General features: G+C 37.4%; 1 protein-coding gene across 1 annotated transcript in view; it reads left to right on the top strand.

Annotated features, from left to right (window-relative positions):
• The window catches only part of LOC110838913 (KH domain-containing, RNA-binding, signal transduction-associated protein 2), a 150,443-nt gene extending 131,292 nt beyond the window's left edge, over nucleotides 1-19,151 (top strand). The window contains exons 4-6 of the mRNA XM_022082577.2: nucleotides 2,144-2,754; nucleotides 4,448-4,515; nucleotides 17,390-19,151. Of these exons, the coding sequence (XP_021938269.1) occupies nucleotides 2,144-2,754; nucleotides 4,448-4,515; nucleotides 17,390-17,496 (786 nt within the window). The 3' untranslated portion in view covers nucleotides 17,497-19,151. The remainder of the gene's footprint in view (nucleotides 1-2,143; nucleotides 2,755-4,447; nucleotides 4,516-17,389) is intronic.
• Nucleotides 19,152-19,591: the final 440 nt, after the last annotated feature.

The raw sequence follows: 19,591 nt of genomic DNA, 5'->3' as shown, positions 1-19,591 counted from the left end.
CGACCGAGTGCTATGAAGTGTCAGGTGTTCAGTTGTCTGAACATAGACTTGGCATCACACGCTTTAGTGCCTCTGTGCCACCATCGTCATGGTTCGATGTTATCTGGTAGCTAAATAAAAGTATTTAGCGGCTATCATTTGTTTTCCGTCTCCTAAAAATGACATGAACAAAAGTCGCATATTTTTCAAGGAGTTTAGATACCAATTCCATGATGACACTACTGATCGCCCGCGAAGGTTACAGATTTTCTTAAATTTGTCAAATGTAAACTCAAGGTTTTGCGCTGTAGGTTGTACTGGTATTTGTTGACTTCCAAATTAGATTTATGCATAAGCTAATTTGTGGGAATAATTTGTAATGTGTATTCGTACAACAAGCCGTAAATGGCAATTTTTAACGTAGTCAAATAATAAGTGCACGCCGTCTAAATGTCTGAAGATTAATTTTAAGTTCGTGTCAAGTGTTATGTGCTGTGCTTTTGATGAAACAGCTTTGAGGTAATGGCTTTCAAACTCTGAAAGAAGCTTAAATTTCTGCAAGTAGAACATTATACTCCTGACTTCTATTTCGTTTCGTAAATGCCCGTTCTGGCATGTTCTTATCGGAACACTCCAGAGAGGGCTTCGTAGAAGATGTTTTTTATAATAAATGCCGAAGTATTTAATAGCTTTTCTATTCATATTTTGTAGATTTGTACGTGGTTCCTTCTTTGTGTGGTTAACTCCATAGCAGGAGACTGGGTCTGTTCAGGCTGTGATAGATGTCTGCTCCAGACGGTATTGTACACTCGATATGACGGGTTGTGTATTGACCTGTCCCGAACACCTGCTAAGCATGGGCGTAGGTTTGGTGTTTCTGTTTTAGAAATTTGGACGCTTAAGTTACAAAGTTGTGACCCCGTCATTTTAATTATATTACATTTTCGTGAGAATACTCCGAACACACAGTTGTCTGAGAGCAATGGATTTGCTATAGGTGTAGCCAGATTGATTTATATAAGAAAATTAATTGTGTTCCGGACGAAGTAGTGAACAGAAAACGGTGGATGTTTACGGTCTTTTTCATTACCAAAAGAAGACTGTGATGCTCCAAGTAGTGGAGTTTTTGGGCAGGTCGACAAGCTTCCCACATCGCCTCAACAACCTGGCTTCAGTATGAACTTGTGCCGTCGTAGTTGCTGGTTACATCACTTTTTTCATCTCCTCGAGCTGTTTCCTCACGTTCCTCGCGTGATTATGGAGTTGATGCGGCGTCGTTAACAGGACTCGGGAGATGAAAAACCATAACTTTTTACTATGTTTTTAGTTGTTTATGCGGATGGGTGTGCAAGACCATTTGGATCTAAGAGGGATAGGGTGACAAGGCTGGAGAAATTTGAAGTTTGAGAAATATTATAATTTGTACGTTTCTCCAAAAATTATTATAGTGATGTCATCAAGGAGTATGAGATGGGTGGGGACATGTAGCACGCACGTGGGAAATGATAAATTTGTGCAAAATATTTATTGGGAAGCCTGAAGCGAAGAGGCCATGTAGAAGACCTAGGTAAAGTTGAAGGATAGTATTAAGCTTGTTTACATCGGACAATTTTAATGACCACTTTACATGAGAATATAAATACTTCTGTTGAACTTCAGATAACTGCAAAAATGTTCATAAATAAATTTGTATGTCACTTGGACAAATATAGCTTCAAGGGCTGTTACATTAGACCAAGAATTAAATTTGGTAAACAATTTTATTACACATCTCTAGTACTCAGTTTGATCTAAATCTATTAATTGAGTACAATTTGAGGTTCTCACAGTGGTGAGTATGAAGGTGGCTGTCTTCTTGGTTACGTATAGCACAATGAAGTCTAGTAGGTAAATTAAAATCTTTAAAAGTGGTTGTGTGATCAGCATGTTAATAATGTGCGTATTAAATAAGCTTGTTGCTATGTTCATTGCTGTTGTAGATATAGTGGGCACATAGCTTCTGGTTGGGGCGGTCTGTAGAACCCGTGATGATGATGATATAGCTTCTGGTAATAATTTTATAGACTTCTGAAGCTAATTTTGTATTACTTCGTCTTCAGCAATTGTCTTATATGCAGTTTGTCTTGGTATGTTTATGGAATATTCTTTTTTGTGGTTGTTTCAGGAGGAAGAGCTTCGTGCATCCCTGGATCCAAAATATGCTCACCTAAGTGACGATTTACACGTAGAAATAGCTGCATTTGCACCACCAGCAGAAGCACATGCTAGAATTGCGTATGCACTTGCTGAAGTACGCAAGTACCTGATTCCTGATTCGAATGACGAGATCCGTCAAGAGCAGATGCGTGAGATGGAGCTAATACAGACAGTGACAGAACCTGGGGCAGCTGGCTCCAACAATGGAACTCCACCTTCTGGCGTCCGGAAACCTGTCCGCGGAGGCCTTCGGGGGCGTGGAGGAGGTGGCATCGCCATTCGTGGTGCAGTAGGCGGCTTGCGGGGTGGAATTCCTCCTCTCCGTGGAGGAGGCAGGGGTCTTCTTACGCCACCTGCAGGTGTTCTGCACCCTAGAGGGGGCCCTGCTGGCGTCAGGAAACCCCTTCCCCCTCCACAAGCCCTGCTGCCTAGACCAACACCCACAAAGACAAAGGTGCTGAGCATTCTGGACAGGGCCAGAGTCGCCATGGAAGAATCCTATGGTTGCGAGGATGACATGGGCGGCAATGTCGGTGGCTTCTATGAGTCTTCGGCCTATGACTCTTATAATGCCACAGGGTATGTATCTTTTTCGTCATGGTCTTGAATTCAAATTGTGCATGAATTGTTCCAGTAGAATTAAAACTGAAGCTTGAGTTATCTTTAACCCTGCGTTAAGAGATTAATGGCAAGGAGGGAAGTACCACTAATTCTACAGCCTACCAGTATTAAAGTCAACCAGTTTTAATGGTGCCCACTCATTTGATAGGAGCACCTCATTCTTGAATTTGTAAAACGAGAATAATTCCCAGTACCACTATGTACCTAAATGCATTCTGTAACAAATCATTTACATGTTTGACCGATGTAATTACTCGGTGAAATTATAAAAGTTAAAGCTGTTCATCTTTATACGAAGTTTAATGGGAAAATGAAAGTATAGGTGAGTACGTTCTGATAACAGTACGTGGAAATAAGTTGTCAGCTTCCAAGTTCTGGTCACATTTCTTTCATGGAAAGAGCCTGTGGCTTTCATGGGATAGGGTCAGAGGACCTCAGAGCTTATCTGGACACAGTGGTAAAGGGAACAAGTTAGGAAATGTACCCAAATTATAACAATTCTGGTGTGTCTGCTGTATTGTAAATAATCGGACAGATTGGACAAAGCTAATAGGGGCATTTTTGTATTTTCTGATTTCAAATGTGCCTTAAAGTCCATGCCACTGAAAGAGCTTGGTCTCTAACATTTTTTACAAGTTTTAACAGTTTCGTGAAATTATAAATCCATGTTTTGCAGTACAGGCAACTCTCGGTTTACGAACATTCGCTATAACGAACATCACTAATCATTCAATTTTTTTTAAAGTCGCCAATAGATAGGGTTCCTTATAAAGCGAAATGCCAAACGCATAGTAACATAATTAATAATAATAATAATAATCCGTGGGGTAACAGCCCGCTGAGAGCCAAGGCCGACTAGCTGGCTGCTAGCCTCACGTTCACATGCCTAAGCAGAGGTGAACGATCATCCAACCAGACATAGGGTGACGTGTGGTCAGCATGACGAACCACCAGCCATAAATAAAATTTTAAAAAATGTATTTATTACAATAATTATCAAACAATTATTATATGATAATTATACTGAACTGTTCTTGGTTATTAAAACTAATCTAGCCAATGAAAAACGTTGGTTTACATGCCACGCCGCATAGAATGTTTTCTGGCATAACGCATACATACATAATAATAATACATATTGTATTGACCAGTGGTATTCAACCTGGGATACGCGTACCCCCGCGGGTACGCGAAAACATCTTAGGGGGTGCGTGAAATTTAAAAAAATAATATTATTTTTTGATAAACACTGAATAATCAGTAATGTAATTTATTTAATTTATTTTAGATGTATGTATAACTTGAATTATACACCAACAACTTTGGGGTTACAAAGTTACAGAGAAATTATATCTGGGGGTACGCGAACAAAAAAAGTTGAATAACACTGGTATAGACCAGTCGATGTTTCGTACATGGTTTTAATGCTTTAAAATGGCTGCTAACGTATACGATACGTATCGTAAAAGCCAAGGAATGCAAGATACACATAACGAACAAAAACTTATAACGAACAAGGTGTTGGAACGGAACTCGTTCGTAAACCGAGTTGCCTATATGGTTCATGGAAATCTCATATGTAATCGAAAGTGAAATCTGTCGTGTAAGGAATCATGAATCATTTAAGAGCTTTACTTATTCTGATCGTCAGGTATGGCACTTACGAGGACTATGATGAGGGCTCTGGTGACTACTATGACTCAACAGAAGGCTACCCAGGTAAGTTGTGGCCCAAGTTTGTACTGTGTAAAAAGAGCATCCTGTTTGAATGATTATCGGAACGTTACCCTTTTGTTTCGCAAAATTCCTGTTAAATAGTCCCAGGTTCTCACAACAGTGAGTATGAGATGGCTGTCTCTTGGTTTGTAGTGCCATGTAGTTTGGTAGACGTTTACCAGTGTTTTAGAGGTCCTTGCTGCCTCTCTGATGATGGTCTTCTTAAACACATTCTACCAGACTATGCAGTGCTACAACCCAGTAGAAAGCCCTCTCAGTCCCAAGTGTGCTTTGGATTGGAGATTGTGAGATTGTGTAATGGAAGTTGACTGTGCCATGTAGTTAGTAACATCCTATCCTTATCCGTGGTAAATATTATTTCTTCATTTTATGTCATCCTGCACACAGTAAAACAGTTGGATCAATTGCGACATTGCTCAGTTAATATGCAATATTTCTTGGAACGCATGCATGATGTGATTAGATAGTCTCGTATGTTTCCAGATGAAGCTCATTGTTTCTAGCTGATGAATGTTTTTCTTAATATTAATTTTATGGAGGAACTCGATTATGAAATCTGAAGAAAATTGTCACAGTCAAAAATGAGACAATATCCTTTTTAATTTTCGGGCCTAGGTCAACCAGCCAGCCCAGCATACATTCTCTCTCCTCTCTCCCCTTTTATACCTGTGAACAGAAGGAGAATCCAGGTTTCGAAATGTTTTGGTTTTGTAATTTTGACAATGGGCAAACTCCAAAAGAATGATTTTTACAACACATTGTTTAAAACCTTTGGATTTGGAGGGATTAAATGGTTTTGCTAACAGTGATTTAAATGTGCGAACAAGATTGGTAGCAGAACAGATTAAAGTTTAAAGGTCATAGCTAAAGAGATAGGAGGGACAGGTAATGGTGGAAATTAGGTTGTTTGTGGAAAGACACAGGTGAGGATGGGGGACCATGGTTGATGTGCGTAGATATTGAAAATAGAGATTTCAGTTTCTCCGTATGTTACATTGCATAGTCTATTAGAAGGTCTTGATGATTATGGCAGTAAGAACCTCTGAAACGTCGCTAAACTTCTGCCAGACTACATGGCGTAACAACCCAGAAGACAACCATCTTCGTTTTAAGAATAGTTTCGTGTTATACTTTTAGATGCAAATAGACCCTTTACGTCTAAAAATAAAGTCTACAAATTGCTAATTCAGATCTGTCTCGTTTATGAGCGTACATAACCCAAATACTGCAAATATACTATGCATAGTTAGTTCTCCCATTTCATTCTCCGTCACATATAATGGAGTAGCTACATGGTATGAATTTTGCGCAACCATAATGCTCTGCGGCGTAGCTTCAGCATCTGCTCCAGCTATATTGTAGGACGAGGACGATAGGGGTTTTATTCCAGAGGATGGGAGTTCCTTGTGTGTGCGCGCGTGCGTGTGTATGCACGTGTTACATTTGCGCATTTGTTGAAACCAGTTTTATGATTTTTATGGGAGGAAGACATTATTTGTAACTTTTGATTTACGACACTTGTTATGAATTGTGTAAGGCCTCGAAAACTCCGTGATTACTATTACTGTCACTTTCCATCGGCAGTAAGTTCCTTAGACAAGAAATTATGACATATTGGGAATGGGTAATTATAATATTTCGTATTGAATTTTAAAAAAATCGGGAATGGATAATTATAATATTTCGTATTGAACTTTAAAAAAATCGGGAGTGGGTAATTATAATATTTCGTATTGGATTTTTAAAAAAATCAGGAATAGGTAATTATAATATTTCGTGTTGGATTTTAAAAAAATCGGGAATGAGTAATTATAATATTTCGTATTGGATTTTAAAAAATCGGGAGTGGGTAATTATAATATTTCGTATTGGATTTTTAAAAAAATCAGGAATAGGTAATTATAATATTTCGTGTTGGATTTTAAAAAAATCGGTAATGAGTAATTATAATATTTCGTATTGGATTTTAAAAAATCGGGAGTGGGTAATTATAATATTTCGTATTGGATTTTTAAAAAAATCAGGAATAGGTAATTATAATATTTCGTGTTGGATTTTTAAAGAAATCGCGTTATTGTCCAGTTGACAAATGTGGTTTCAGCCCTGACAAGTTCATATAACTGACTGTTTCAGAATTAACTATCTCCATAATCCTGTGTAGAAACAAATAAGCATACTGGACTAAACTGATGAAGACAATGGTCCTTAATTGTTTGGTACTGAAAACTAAATTGGAGGAAGGGAGATCTGTTGGATGAGAAGCATCCTGCTTGTGGTTCTGACAGCTTGAATCTCACCTTCCTCATCGGCCTACTAAACCTTCAGACACACAAGCAGGCAATTCTGAAGAAACAGTCAGACGTTATACACAAGCATGTCCAGTGTGGCTATTTGTAAAGTGTCTTTGGTTGTGGGAAAAGTTAGGTTTGATTTTTTTCTTATCGTCAGGACAAAGATGCATGTTCTCAGTGCCTCCAGCCTGTGGTGTCAAAACGAGGGAGTTCCATCATCGGAAATATTTTTTTTAGACTTTTTTTTGTACATTTATATATTATTACACAATTTTTGTATTAACTTCGCAGCTCATATTTACTGGAATTACCCATCATTACGCATTTGTAGTAATATTAGAATTGGCCGAGCAGTAGGCTTCTGTGAAAGGAATGAATTTTCTTCTTATTGTTTTGGATCAAATTTTCTTCGTTGAAGCCGGTATGGAGGCGAAACATGATGAATTCTGGTTAACAAAAAGTGTAGACCTACTTAAATCAAGCCAGGAGTCATGATACCAACAATCTGGGAAGTTTCACACTTCCAGCCCATGTGAATTCTCAGTCACTAATTGAGACTGTGGAACCGTAAAGTAAACAGAAAGATTTCTACATTTATTTCCAGTCACTAAAAATTGACTACATTTGAAAGATCGGATGTCAGTTGATATAGAATTATGTATTTGTGTTAAAGATGTTTGTATTGATATCTTTTCACATTAGGATGCATATCATTGTCAAATATATTATTTATTTAAGAATACCATCAGTCACAATACAAAGTGAAGCTACATTTAATACAATTCCTGCATTTTTCGACCTACTAAAGGTCTATATCAGGGGTATCATCCAGTTTACTTGTTATGGTTACAATATTATTTTTTCATAAAAGTGTGCATCATTTGAATGTTCGTTATGCAAATAATGGATATTTTAGTGGTTTCTCAGAACAAATTTAAATGATATACAGTACATTTAATAGTAAGATATATGTGAAGATTTAATCTCAAGAAAGCTTTGTTAAAGTAATGAACTGTTTGGGATTGTAGGATACTCGCTCGGACATTAAAATGTGACACATTTTTATGTTAGAGTAATATTGTACAAAAAATCAGTGAGTGAACTGGATGATGACCCTGATGAAGAACAGTTTGGAAACTATAAATTTTCAAATTTGACTTATTTTACTTAAGTTAACCTTTAACCCTTGTATGTTAGCTTTGTTTGTATTACAAGTTGTCGCACTTACATAGATCACAATGCTAGTTGTACATTTAATTTAGATTTGAAAGTAATTACTTTTAATGTGTATTGCTTTTGCTCATATTACACAACTGTAATTGTTATTCATAAATTTATTTTTTCCGAATAACCAACTGAAATATCTCCCCAAACTTTCTGTGGTGGATAGAATTCCTGATTTTCAGTGCTTTTGTATGAACACGTGTAATTTTGTTCCACCGAGGACTTAAGTGAATTATCAATATCGATTTATGATCCATATTGAAAAATCCATAAAGTTCTAAACATAATGGGTGAAATGGTATGAAAGTTGTGTAATAAAACTGCATGTAAACATTTTATTTTAGTAATATAATATTATATGTAGCATTTTTAATATCAAAATATGAGCTGATTTTTATGAAAAACATCTCAAGATGACTTATCATTTTCTAAAGACAGTTAAAAGCAAGGTTGCAGTATTTTCCTGTTTAATTGTAAAAAACATTTAAAGCTGGTTTAATTCATTGTATGTCATTTTAAGTAAGCGGTATGTCTCTAATAATTATACGTTAGGAAGATTTCTGTCTTCTGGGTTTTTGCGCTGTGTAGTCTGGTCGATGTTTACCAACGTTTCAGAGGTCATACTGCCTCCGACCAGACTACACAGCGCAACAACCCAGAAGACAGAAAGAAATCTCCATACTCACCGCTGTGAAAACCTCAAGTCTTACACAATTATAGGTTAGTTTCGTTTTCATAGTAATGATAAATTGCCATCCATGCCAGAAATAAAACAAGACGCATTTGAAGAGCTGGTGCTACTTTTTGTCAGAATCGTCGGATGGTTAATTTGTTATGCAGATATGAGAGACCTGCTGACACTACATAACTAAGCATAAATTATTTAATACATGATATATCCTAAAACTTACGTAATATTACTCACATTACCAAACAAATGAAAGTAGACTGGGAGAGTCTGTTGAAGCTTTTGTTACGTCAACTGAGAATAAAATCATCTTCCGGAACTAAACAGTATGCAGAGAGCATGAATCGTATGTGCTCTCTCTTTGACACTTTTCCTACTATATAATCTTACCTCAGACTAGATAGGGGTGAGTGGTCAGCGTCACGCCCAGCCCGCGCTTTACCCCCGGGGAAGGACCCCGGTACCCATTGAATAAAAAGCTGGGTGGACCCCAGAGCCGGCCTAGACGCAAGAGGGCGAGAGGAAAATCCTCTTCCCCCGTTGTTGATCGAACCCCGACTGACTGAGCTGCCCTGGCTCCTGTTTGGATAATAATTCTGCTACATACAATTTTGCAGTCAGGTGGTTATAACTTATGCTTCATATTTGAGAGATCTGAGGTTAAACTTATGGTCTGGCGGTTAGTTATCCTGAATGAGATTTTTCATGGTTTTGGTCTTCCGAGTATCTTTAGGTAAATTCTGCAGAAATACCTTGAAATAGGCCTTGATAATTTTCTTATCATGATCCTTTTCAGTTTGTCACAAATCCTTGTAATATTAATGCTTCTTTACATAATCGAAGCAGTCGGGAAAGTATTATTTAATAAAGAAAGAATGATTCAGTTCCACCCCATTCTATAAATCATGCCTGAAGTAATTATTTTTATAGTTAGTGTTATGGACAGAAACAAGAAACATAAAGTATCTCTCCATAAAACCTTTATGCATGTCTGTTGGTATTAAGATACTTGAGATACTTAGGCGACCCGTTCTTCAGTGCCCGAGCACTGCGGGTCCCAACTTTCGTAGGCTTTGATCTATTAGACAGTTGGTAGGACTCCTTGGACGAGGGATCGGCCCGTCGCAAGGCCTCTACCTGAACACAGGACAGCACAACATAGAAAAACACGGACAGACATCCATGGCTTGAGTGGGATTCGAACCCACGGTCACAGTGTCCGAGCGGCACAAGGCCCACGCCTCAGACTGCGCTGCCACTGTGACAGCTGGTATTAATAATGTCTCCCTGACAACAGTTGTTATTTTTAGGATTCGTCTTTGTATAGTGAAATAGATTCCATTACGTAAATGTGCTTGACGTGTGACCTACTGTGCATTGCAGTCTTAGCAAGGAATCTGCTATGAAGTAATTAATTTTGAAGGTCTAAACCAGACTTTGGGAGCAGGGATTAATGGCTTGAGAAAGGGTTTTTGGGCCGGGCAAGGAGGGAAGGCTGGAAGATATCTAGGCATTGAAGAGACAGGGTCAATCTGGAAGCCGAAGTGGCTGGGACAGCAGGTAGGGTAAGGCTGAAGATTAACATTTCATTGGCAGAGAACTTTAATTGCTATTATGAATATGCTGTGTTCATTCTCTGGTGAATCTTTTGTTATTGCAAGTCATTTTACTGACATGTTGCCGTTCTGTGTCTCTCCTATATTTTTTGAGAACTTGGTTTGTAAATATTTTAGGTTCCATTATGCTTATGTGGTATTATGCAGAGCAGCATCCTGAAGAAAATGAAATAAAACTTATTATTGTTAAATATGTCCTTGTTCCAAGGTTGACTTCTCAGCTTGATTTAGATAGGTGGTCTATCATCGTACTACTTCTTTACTAATCATGTTTATTCTGTACTCTTCAGAAACTCAAAAATTTTAGGGTCATTTGTTTGTCAATTAGTTCATTGGCCCATAAGAACGCCAATTCAAACGTGATACTGGCTCAAACTGACAGTTTTCAAAATTTGAGAGATTTGAGATTCTCATAGTGATGAGTATGAAGATGGGACATTGCACCCAGACCGCACGTTGCAGCATCCCAGCAGACAATCATCTGTACTAAACAAAAAAGTTGCAATTTCCTGTTATTTGGTCAGTACAGAACTACCCAGTCTTTGCCTTTCATTTCGTATGATAACAAGTGTTAAATATATATATATTAAGAATGCAATGTAACTTCAGTTGTTAAGCCTAACGTAAACATTTACATAATTATAAGCATAATATAAAGTGGTGCTAATAATATCCATTATGTTGTGAACATGAAAGTTTAGAATAAAAGTCACAGAAATTAAATTGTGAAGTGTATGTTGCATAGTGGAACCCATCTCAAACATCCCTCCAGTGGGAGTCTTGAGACATGTAAAGTAGAATAGATTTTTGTCCACATTTATGTAGTACTTTTCGTGTTCTTTTGTCACTCCCTGGTACTAATCCGACAGCCACTCACTCACAGGCTGACTGCCAGCTACTGGCGCTCTCTGCGGGCGGGAAAAAATTCACGCATGCGCATAAAGGTCCCCTACACCTCCCCACGGAGGACACCTCCCGTGCTTCATTTGTTTCCGTGGGGAAAAATTAAGATCCGATACTTTTTGTAATAACTCTTTCACTGCCAACTTAAAGTGTACTCATTACCTACACATTTATGTTACATGTGTTGTGAATATTAAATCATAGCACAGAAGTCCTAAGATGAAGCGACAGGAAATATTTCCCCCTAAAACTGATAGATTTCTAATGGAAATATGATATATTTCACTGTGTGCCAATTAATTGGTTAGTGGGAAGCATAATGATCTGTATAAAAATTAAAGGTTTGGATTTTTACTCTAGTGTTTTGGATTTCTAGAACAAGCTCAAAAATTGTTACATCTCGTGGCAGGTGAGAAGTGGCAAAGATCTGATTGTTGAAAATGTGAATGTAGAAGATTTTAGGGTGGTAAAGGTGTCCTTATTTGTCCTCTGGGTTGTTCTGCTGTGTGGACTTGTAGGTAGATAACCAGTAGGACCACACGTAGTTACAACACAGAAGTCCAACATCATTGGAAAAGAAGTCATTTTCTAGATGCTTTATACCTTCTTCTTCTATGGCTCTCTGGTCCATGGCCTTCTCAATTCTCCTCTTCCATTCGGTCCTCTGTTAGGTCCGTCTGTCCGAGGCTTATGATTGAGGTTTCGAAACATCTTCCTTTTTACGGTGCAAGGTTCTTAGCCTTACGACCAACCCCCAACCTGGAGGACCAGGGTACCTGTCTTAGTCTGACCTCTCCCCCTCGACCAATCTGGCTAGGGAGGCCCTACCAGTAGCTCTTGGGGTCACTGAGGCATTTTATCGTGCTTTGTATGCAGTTACAGACATTAACAATTGAAAGGTTATTATTAAATCGGATAGAGTAACCGCAACATTATGTCGGTTATTGTACCGTGCCACTCGCTGCTTGTTCATTGTCTCAAGAGTCCCCTGATTCTTGTGAGTGATCAACTTTGCGCAAGTGATGTTTATACCATCAGTCCAGTCTGCGCCAGGTGTGTATTGATTTGTAATCTGCGTATTGGGATGTTACGAGAAGCTACAGGTGTTCCTGAATAGAAATCATTTGTTTTGTTTGTAAGATACATTATGTGTAGCAACTAAGAGGTACAGAGTAACATTTTTCTTGATTCTGCGGTGAACAAAGCAGTTCCAATTTTAACAACTGTCTTGCCGCTGGAAAAGCTGGATTTTTAATCTTTGTTTGTATGTGCCAGCAAATTGGGCAAAAAAATCTGAAATCACGTATTTTAACCATCTGTATTATGTAAGTTAATTTAGTTGAATGTGTGTGAGTGCAGTGTACAATATTTAAAATGTAATTAAACTTATGGAGAAAGGAAGGAATGTTATGAAGTATAATGTATGGCCTTATTTTCATAACGTCTCTTTAAAGAAGAAGAATTTTGATGCCAGATGCCCGTCTGTTTCTTCACTCCATCAAAAAATAAAACAGATTTTCTGGCAGCATGGCTCTGCAACATGGGTTCTGTTAACACAGTTTAAATAGAAAATTAAATACTATTTTTTTAAAAAAAGTCACTGGTTACAGGAATATAAGTAAGTAGTGATATATATCTGAATAAAGAAAAGGACAATTATAACACGTGAGATGATGGCAAGAAAAATGGAAAATATTTTTGAGGATGAAAATTTTGATTCATGAATGAACTCTAGAAAAGAAAGTTAGAAAGATATTAATAAAAATATATTCTGTTGTGGTGCATATTTCTTCAAGTGTTCGTTGCACAAAGTGAATAATTACGCAGGAAACGATGTACGTCTACATTTTCTGTCTCGGAAAGAATCAAATGGACTTACAAAATATCTTGATCTGGATTCTGTACTGAAATTTTGGACTCATGTAACTGTGGGTCATATCATCTCACATGAAGCTTATATTATTCATTTCCATTTCGTTAAAAATATCAGTCTTCTCCAAAGTTATGCTTGGTTAAAATAAAGATGTCTTTAATACATACAGGTTTTAATAAAAACATTTCTTCGTGCAGTAAGTGTTTATAAATTACAAAAAAGTAATTTCTGGATGTAGTATGATTAGCGGTGTATTCGCATTGACAATAAATTAATATAAAGGCCAATATAAAGTGGTAGCACCTGTCCATGTTTGTTGAATGCGCGATTGGTGTACAGTGACAATTTTTAGATTGTAGGGAAATAGTTTGTGAGGATAATGGAACTGGTTCAAGATCATGTCTAATGGTGGTCTTTGGTTTTAGTGATGTTGAGCCCTTCCGTACTTCTACTAAACAATTTATTTGCAAGAGACATGACATATGTCGCTAATTGAAAAAAAAATTGGGTTAAAAGTGATTACAGCCATGTGGCAGGAAGGCTGGTGGCTCCTGCTGTCTCCACTTGCATCTTCCTGTACGATTCATGGAATTGTTCAGTTGCTATTAGATTAGTGGGAATGGTAGGTCCAAGAGGAGAACACAGTTCATGGAAGGCTTTGAAGCGGGGAAAATGGATTTTTTTAACATTGGACAGCCATCAGATTTTACCAGAAATGGGAAAATATCTTATGGAAATGTTTCAAATGATTTTGACCGTGAACAGACAGTATCCGAGTGTGTCACAGGTATAGTGATTATTGTAATTCACTGGAAGATGATCTGTGTCGCAGATGGCAGATAGCAGAGATGCTTACAGAGAATATTTGGATTTTAGTTGATATTTACCACCCCATCCTCCGTTTGTATCTAAGGATACCATCGTGTTGTGCACAGAATGCTGAAAGATTGGTACAGACTGAGATCCTACAGTCTGCCAGGAAAGGTACAGGGAAGAGTTTTCACACATCTACAGGATGCACTTTGTGTGAAGTTTTCAGAAATGTGGCCAGCAAAATACTTAGGCCTGAGCATGACAGATTCTTCTCGGCTCTTGTAACAAGTCACAAGCATAGCCCTGATACTGTTGATTGCACACACGCCACGTACTTCTCGTCTGTCACTACAGTTTTCAAGGCTGCAGCAGAGGTTTGAGTGTCTTCAAAGAATGTGTTACAGGAGGTTATTTGTGATGGCTTTTAGAATTGTTAACTTGTTTATAAACACTACTGGAAATGTGCATCTGCTGAAGGACCAGACTCTAACCGCAACTTTGTCTAGGGCAGTGTTATCAACCTTTTTTGTTCGCGTACCCCCAGATATAATTTCTCTTCAACTTTGTACTGCCAAAGTTGTTGGTGTATAATTCAAGTTATACATAGTATATAATCTACATCTAAAATAAATTAAATAAATTACATTACTGATTATTCAGTGTTTATCATAAAATAATATATATTTTTTTTAAAATTTCACGTACCCCCTAAGATGTCTTCGTGTACCCCCGGGGGTACGCGTACTCCAGGTTGAATAACACTGGTCTAGGGTATTCATAGTGCTGTCTGAGATGCCCATATTATGGTGGTGGTAACTCTAGTTGCTCTGAAGATAACATACTATGGCGTAGGACATTAAGTTGTCACTCCGTTTTTATGTATTCCTGGTGCTTTAATATTTATTCAAATTTTCTGGTATCTCATTCAGGTTATACAGTGGATTCCGGTTAATTGGGACTCATCGGGACTAGAACACTTTGGCACAATAAAGCGGCTACCCCAATTATATGAAGTTCCACGTAAAGAGTTAAAAAGTTTTGTTCTTTAAGATTTGTCCCAAATAAACAGCTGCCCCGATCAACCGATGGATCAATTGATCGGAATCCACTGTATATAAGTGTATTTAATTGTATGTTTATGCCCATTTCTCATTTGGTCTAAAAGCGTAACTACCTACAGATCTTAACTACGAAATGCACCTCACTTATTTTTGTATTTCTTTTCTTGCATTGGTACACACTCTGATTTTCACAAACATAGTTAAGCATAGGCAATGCCATAGCATTATAAAACTGTAATTTATAGAAAGTAACACATTAACTCTTGTTTTGTCAGTAATATCTATTTTTAAAAGTACTGAACACATTGATTCAAAAGTGTGATTTGAGATTCTCATAGCCTGGTTAAAAGTTTGCGTATGTTTCAGAGGCGTTTACTGCCTCCATCATCAGAGTTACTCAACACCCTGATGATGGAGGCTATAATCACCTCTAAAGCGTTATTATACTGAGAACCAGGCTGTATAGTGCAACATCCCAGAGGATGGTCACTTCCAGATTGATTCAGGCTTTCCTATTTTCGCCAGGTTACCTGTTTTCTTGAACCCTCAGTTTTTAGGCATTCCTTTTTTCTTTGTTCCCTTATGGGTTCACTGTGCTTGTAGATGCATGTGTGTGGGAAGCTTCCAATCCTTGTAGAAACTTTAGGATAATTATTTATAATGTAATAATTTCCTAATGCTTTCAATTTTGAAAAGAAGTGATATAAGGGAGAAATTAGATTATTTTTGACGTAAATACGTCTATGAGGAAGGGTCATTCGGTAAAAATGTGTTACGAAAAAGTGTAACTTCATTGTTATGTTACCCAGGAAACGTCATCTGTTTACTCGGCATCGTTGTTACCTATAAAACATTACCTTACCTTACCTTACCTTACCTTACCGTACCTTACCTTACCTTACCGTACCTTACATTACGTTACCTTACCTTACATTACTTTACATTTCATTACATTCCTTTACATTACATTCAGCTACCACAGACCCATCTTAAGCGTAACTAATTCAAGTTAAGCATTCAAGCATTTGTGTTACCTATAAAACATTACATTACTTTACATTACATTACCTTACCTTACCTTACATTACATTACTTTACATTACATTCAGCTACCACAGACCCATCTTAAGCGTAAGTAATTCAAGTTGAATAAGCAAAGTCTTAATCAAACTTATCTCATTTGTAAAGCATGTATAAAGGAAATATTTAGAATAAAGCCAATATATAAACTTCCTTTCCGTATAGACGTATTTACGTCAAATTCTCCGGAACCGTGGTTCCACTGACAACTTTTTCCCACGCACACCCATCCTGTAATCTTAGGCCAAAAATTTGTCTTTTTTACTTTATTCAACACACTTCCAGAAAATATTCACACTCTTTGTATAATTCATCACAGTTATGGCGAATTCTAAAGTCAGTTATCAGTGGGTTTACGTATACGTAAACACAACACACAGGGTGAACACAAAAGAATTGTGCCCTTTCAAAATGATACAGGAATCAATTGCACTTTCACTCCTACGCCAGTCGATACAGAAACTGTCAAGGATTTGTACACATCTCACAGACACTCGATATGTGCTCCGCTAGTAACAAGGCCGATGTCGAGACGATAATCCAACTCGTCCCAAACTTTGTGGCGTGTCCCTAATGATGTAGGCTCTGGCAGCTGTGATAGAAATTTCTTGTACCAGGCATAAATTGATACTCTGCTGGGTGTTTCCATGTAAAATTGTGTGCAAAATGAATGTTTCACAGCTTAGTCTCTTCACTAACTACACAACACACCAACTCTGATGTAGGGGGTAGCAATTTTCAAAACTAATGGCATCTAGCGGACGTGCGCTATAACTACTTCGATCATGTTAAACAAAACTTTGAGAGCTTTTCTACCGACAGGTGTGTGTCTGAAGTTCTAACTATGCCGCATTTGTTTTCTGTATCATTTTGAAAGTGAAAAGTTCTTTTGTGCTCGCTCTGTATTTGTGTTTGTGTCTTGTATGTATGCATTCATGTATGATATAAGGCTGTTAGGAATTGTGGGCCAGAAGAGAATAAAATGTTGTAGGACTAATCAGAGAGTGAAGAGTCCAGAAGTGCCTCATCCATGAAGGTGGTGGTGGTTGTAATTCATGTGATGACGTATATCGTGATGTTTTCTTTCATCCACTAAAAACAGCTTTTCCTTGGAACTTTGGGGAATGGGTTTCGGCATTTTTATATCGTAACTCCAAGAAATGCAGACAAACATACCTGATTCCATTTAACCGAGTTTCTATCTTCTCCATCTTATTTGGTTTAGAATTAAAAGCATTCTAATTGCATGGGTTCTCGGTGAATTGTAGTTGTTTTCGTTCTCTGTTTGTCCGACCCTTTGCTCGCAGACGAGACTGGCAACCGATGGAAAGGATTCAAAGCGCCGGCAGCATCAGGGGTCGCTACGGATCGCTCGCGATTCCGCCCAGCACCTTACACTCGCCCGACCAAGTAATGGGCCTACCACAGCACCATCCGCACCAATAGCAGCAGCAGCAGTGGTGGCATCTGCTGCTGTTTCGCCCTAAGTGACAACAGCGAGAGGGCGGGGGCAGACCTACACCACCCCTACCCTGCTCCACTCTGCTCTTGTGTGTTTGACAAGTTCTGCGATAATGCAAGATGTGAGTGAAGCTGCCCAAATTTCAATTAAATTCAGTCAAGAAAAAATGAATTACGTGATGGTGAAGATTATGTAAACAGTCTAAAATGGAGTGGAAGTGTGTCAGTGTCAGTGTTTACACAGCATGGGGAATGTCACTCTTCATGCTTAGTCTTTACTTTTGTGGATATATATTTTGTAGTTCCCCTTTAATCCGTCCCTTCAAATTTTATATTTGGTAAATCCTTTACCCCGCCCCCCAAAAGGACATCAAATTTAATTATTCACGAGTCGTTATCTTTGTTTAATAATTTTTTAACCATGACTTCTAATTTGTTTGTAATAAGTCACGTAATTTTATCTTCCCTTGTAATAATAATCACAGGACCAACTGAATGTAACAGAAAAGACAATCACTACAGAAGGGTGACTGATTAAGAAATAAATAAACGTGTGGACTGGAGACAGGAACTCCAAATTAGATTTGAACATAGGAAAATGTTGATTGTTGACATTCCATGCAGCACAAAGAAACCTGGAACTTATACACATGAGTTGCAGAAGTCTTGTTTAGTTCGTTGGTGCCAGCGCTCGAAAATTTTAGATCCTGCGATGTGGAATGCAAGTTTGGCATTTTAATGCAAAAATTTGTTTATGCAAATTAAGGTGGAACAACTGTGTGACGATTGGTTTTTGATATCAGGCTGCATTATTTAATTTAGTAATTAAGTAATTATTACATTCAGTTACGAAAAATAACTGTATATATTTATACATACTCATATACTTCTGTGTTCGTTTTAATTTTTATTAACAACTTATCGCTGACGTGATAAGTGTCATATGCGTTATGTCCAAGTAGAAGTTTAGATGGCGTGTGGCGACCGGGTGGTTCTGCACTGTGCCAGGCTGTTCCACCTTAATGCGCCACTCTGAATAGCCATGTGTTTTCTCGTAGATGTTCTCCAATTAACCACTACTCTTTATTGTAGATGTGTAAGAAAGTGGCTCAACGTTCTTAATCAGCTACCAGGCGGAGGGCTAATTTATCAAGGGACGGCAAATTAATATTTTGTAGTTTGAAAGAAAACGAAACTTTTTTCTAAAATAGTTCACCTTCCTTTTATGCTGTTACTTAAAACAAAATGAAAGAAAGTCCAAGAATCGGCGTGAAATTTAAAGAAACGACTGCGATAGTAGTTTATAGTTTAATGTACTTGGCTGCCCCAAGTGGATATTTTCATGAATGTAAAAACCAAATCTCAATCAAACACATAAATAAATGTCTGTCTCTTTGAAACTGGACCTAGATATTTATATGTCTTTTAAAAAACTAAAACATTATTATAATAATAATAATAATTGCTAGTAGAGTAGAATGAAATGTAACGATATCCTTAATTTGTTTCATACAAGTTTAATTTTTTATAAGATTATCTTGTAAGTTTCTTTCATTATTACATTTGTGAAACCTTTTCCCCAAATAAAGCTGTTGTCTGTAGAAATGATGTGAAATAATTTTTGTAATAATTTAATGTGATTGAAACCTATTTTAGACATCACCAGGTCACTCTTAACGTAAATCACAGCCATTTAAACCAAACTAAAAACAAAACTCGTGGCCCCAGAGTCTGGAACCGAAAATATGCCAGGTAAACGAACAGCTCAATTTCTAAAACAAGTAGTTTCCAATTATAGTTCTTCTTTCATATGCTAATTATAAATTCCTTGGCCCCCTAACATCCGTCTTTTAACAAAATTAAAATTAAAACCCAGACACATCTTAAATAATTAAACTCACTCCATATTTTAATTAAATGACAAAAACGGCATCTTTATTGGATGTAAACTTTTAAATAACAGACACTTCCTCCATATTTACTTTGAAAATAAACAGTATATTGCATTGCTAAATGAATTTATAGTTAGCATAGTAGCATGTTAAATT

Source organism: Zootermopsis nevadensis, unplaced genomic scaffold (assembly GCF_977971745.1).
Source record: "Zootermopsis nevadensis isolate Lab colony 2312 unplaced genomic scaffold, Znev_1.0 Znev_ptg000006l, whole genome shotgun sequence".
In the NCBI taxonomy this organism is placed as follows: Eukaryota; Metazoa; Arthropoda; class Insecta; order Blattodea; family Termopsidae; genus Zootermopsis; species Zootermopsis nevadensis.
This window is presented reverse-complemented; position numbering and strand designations above follow the sequence as displayed.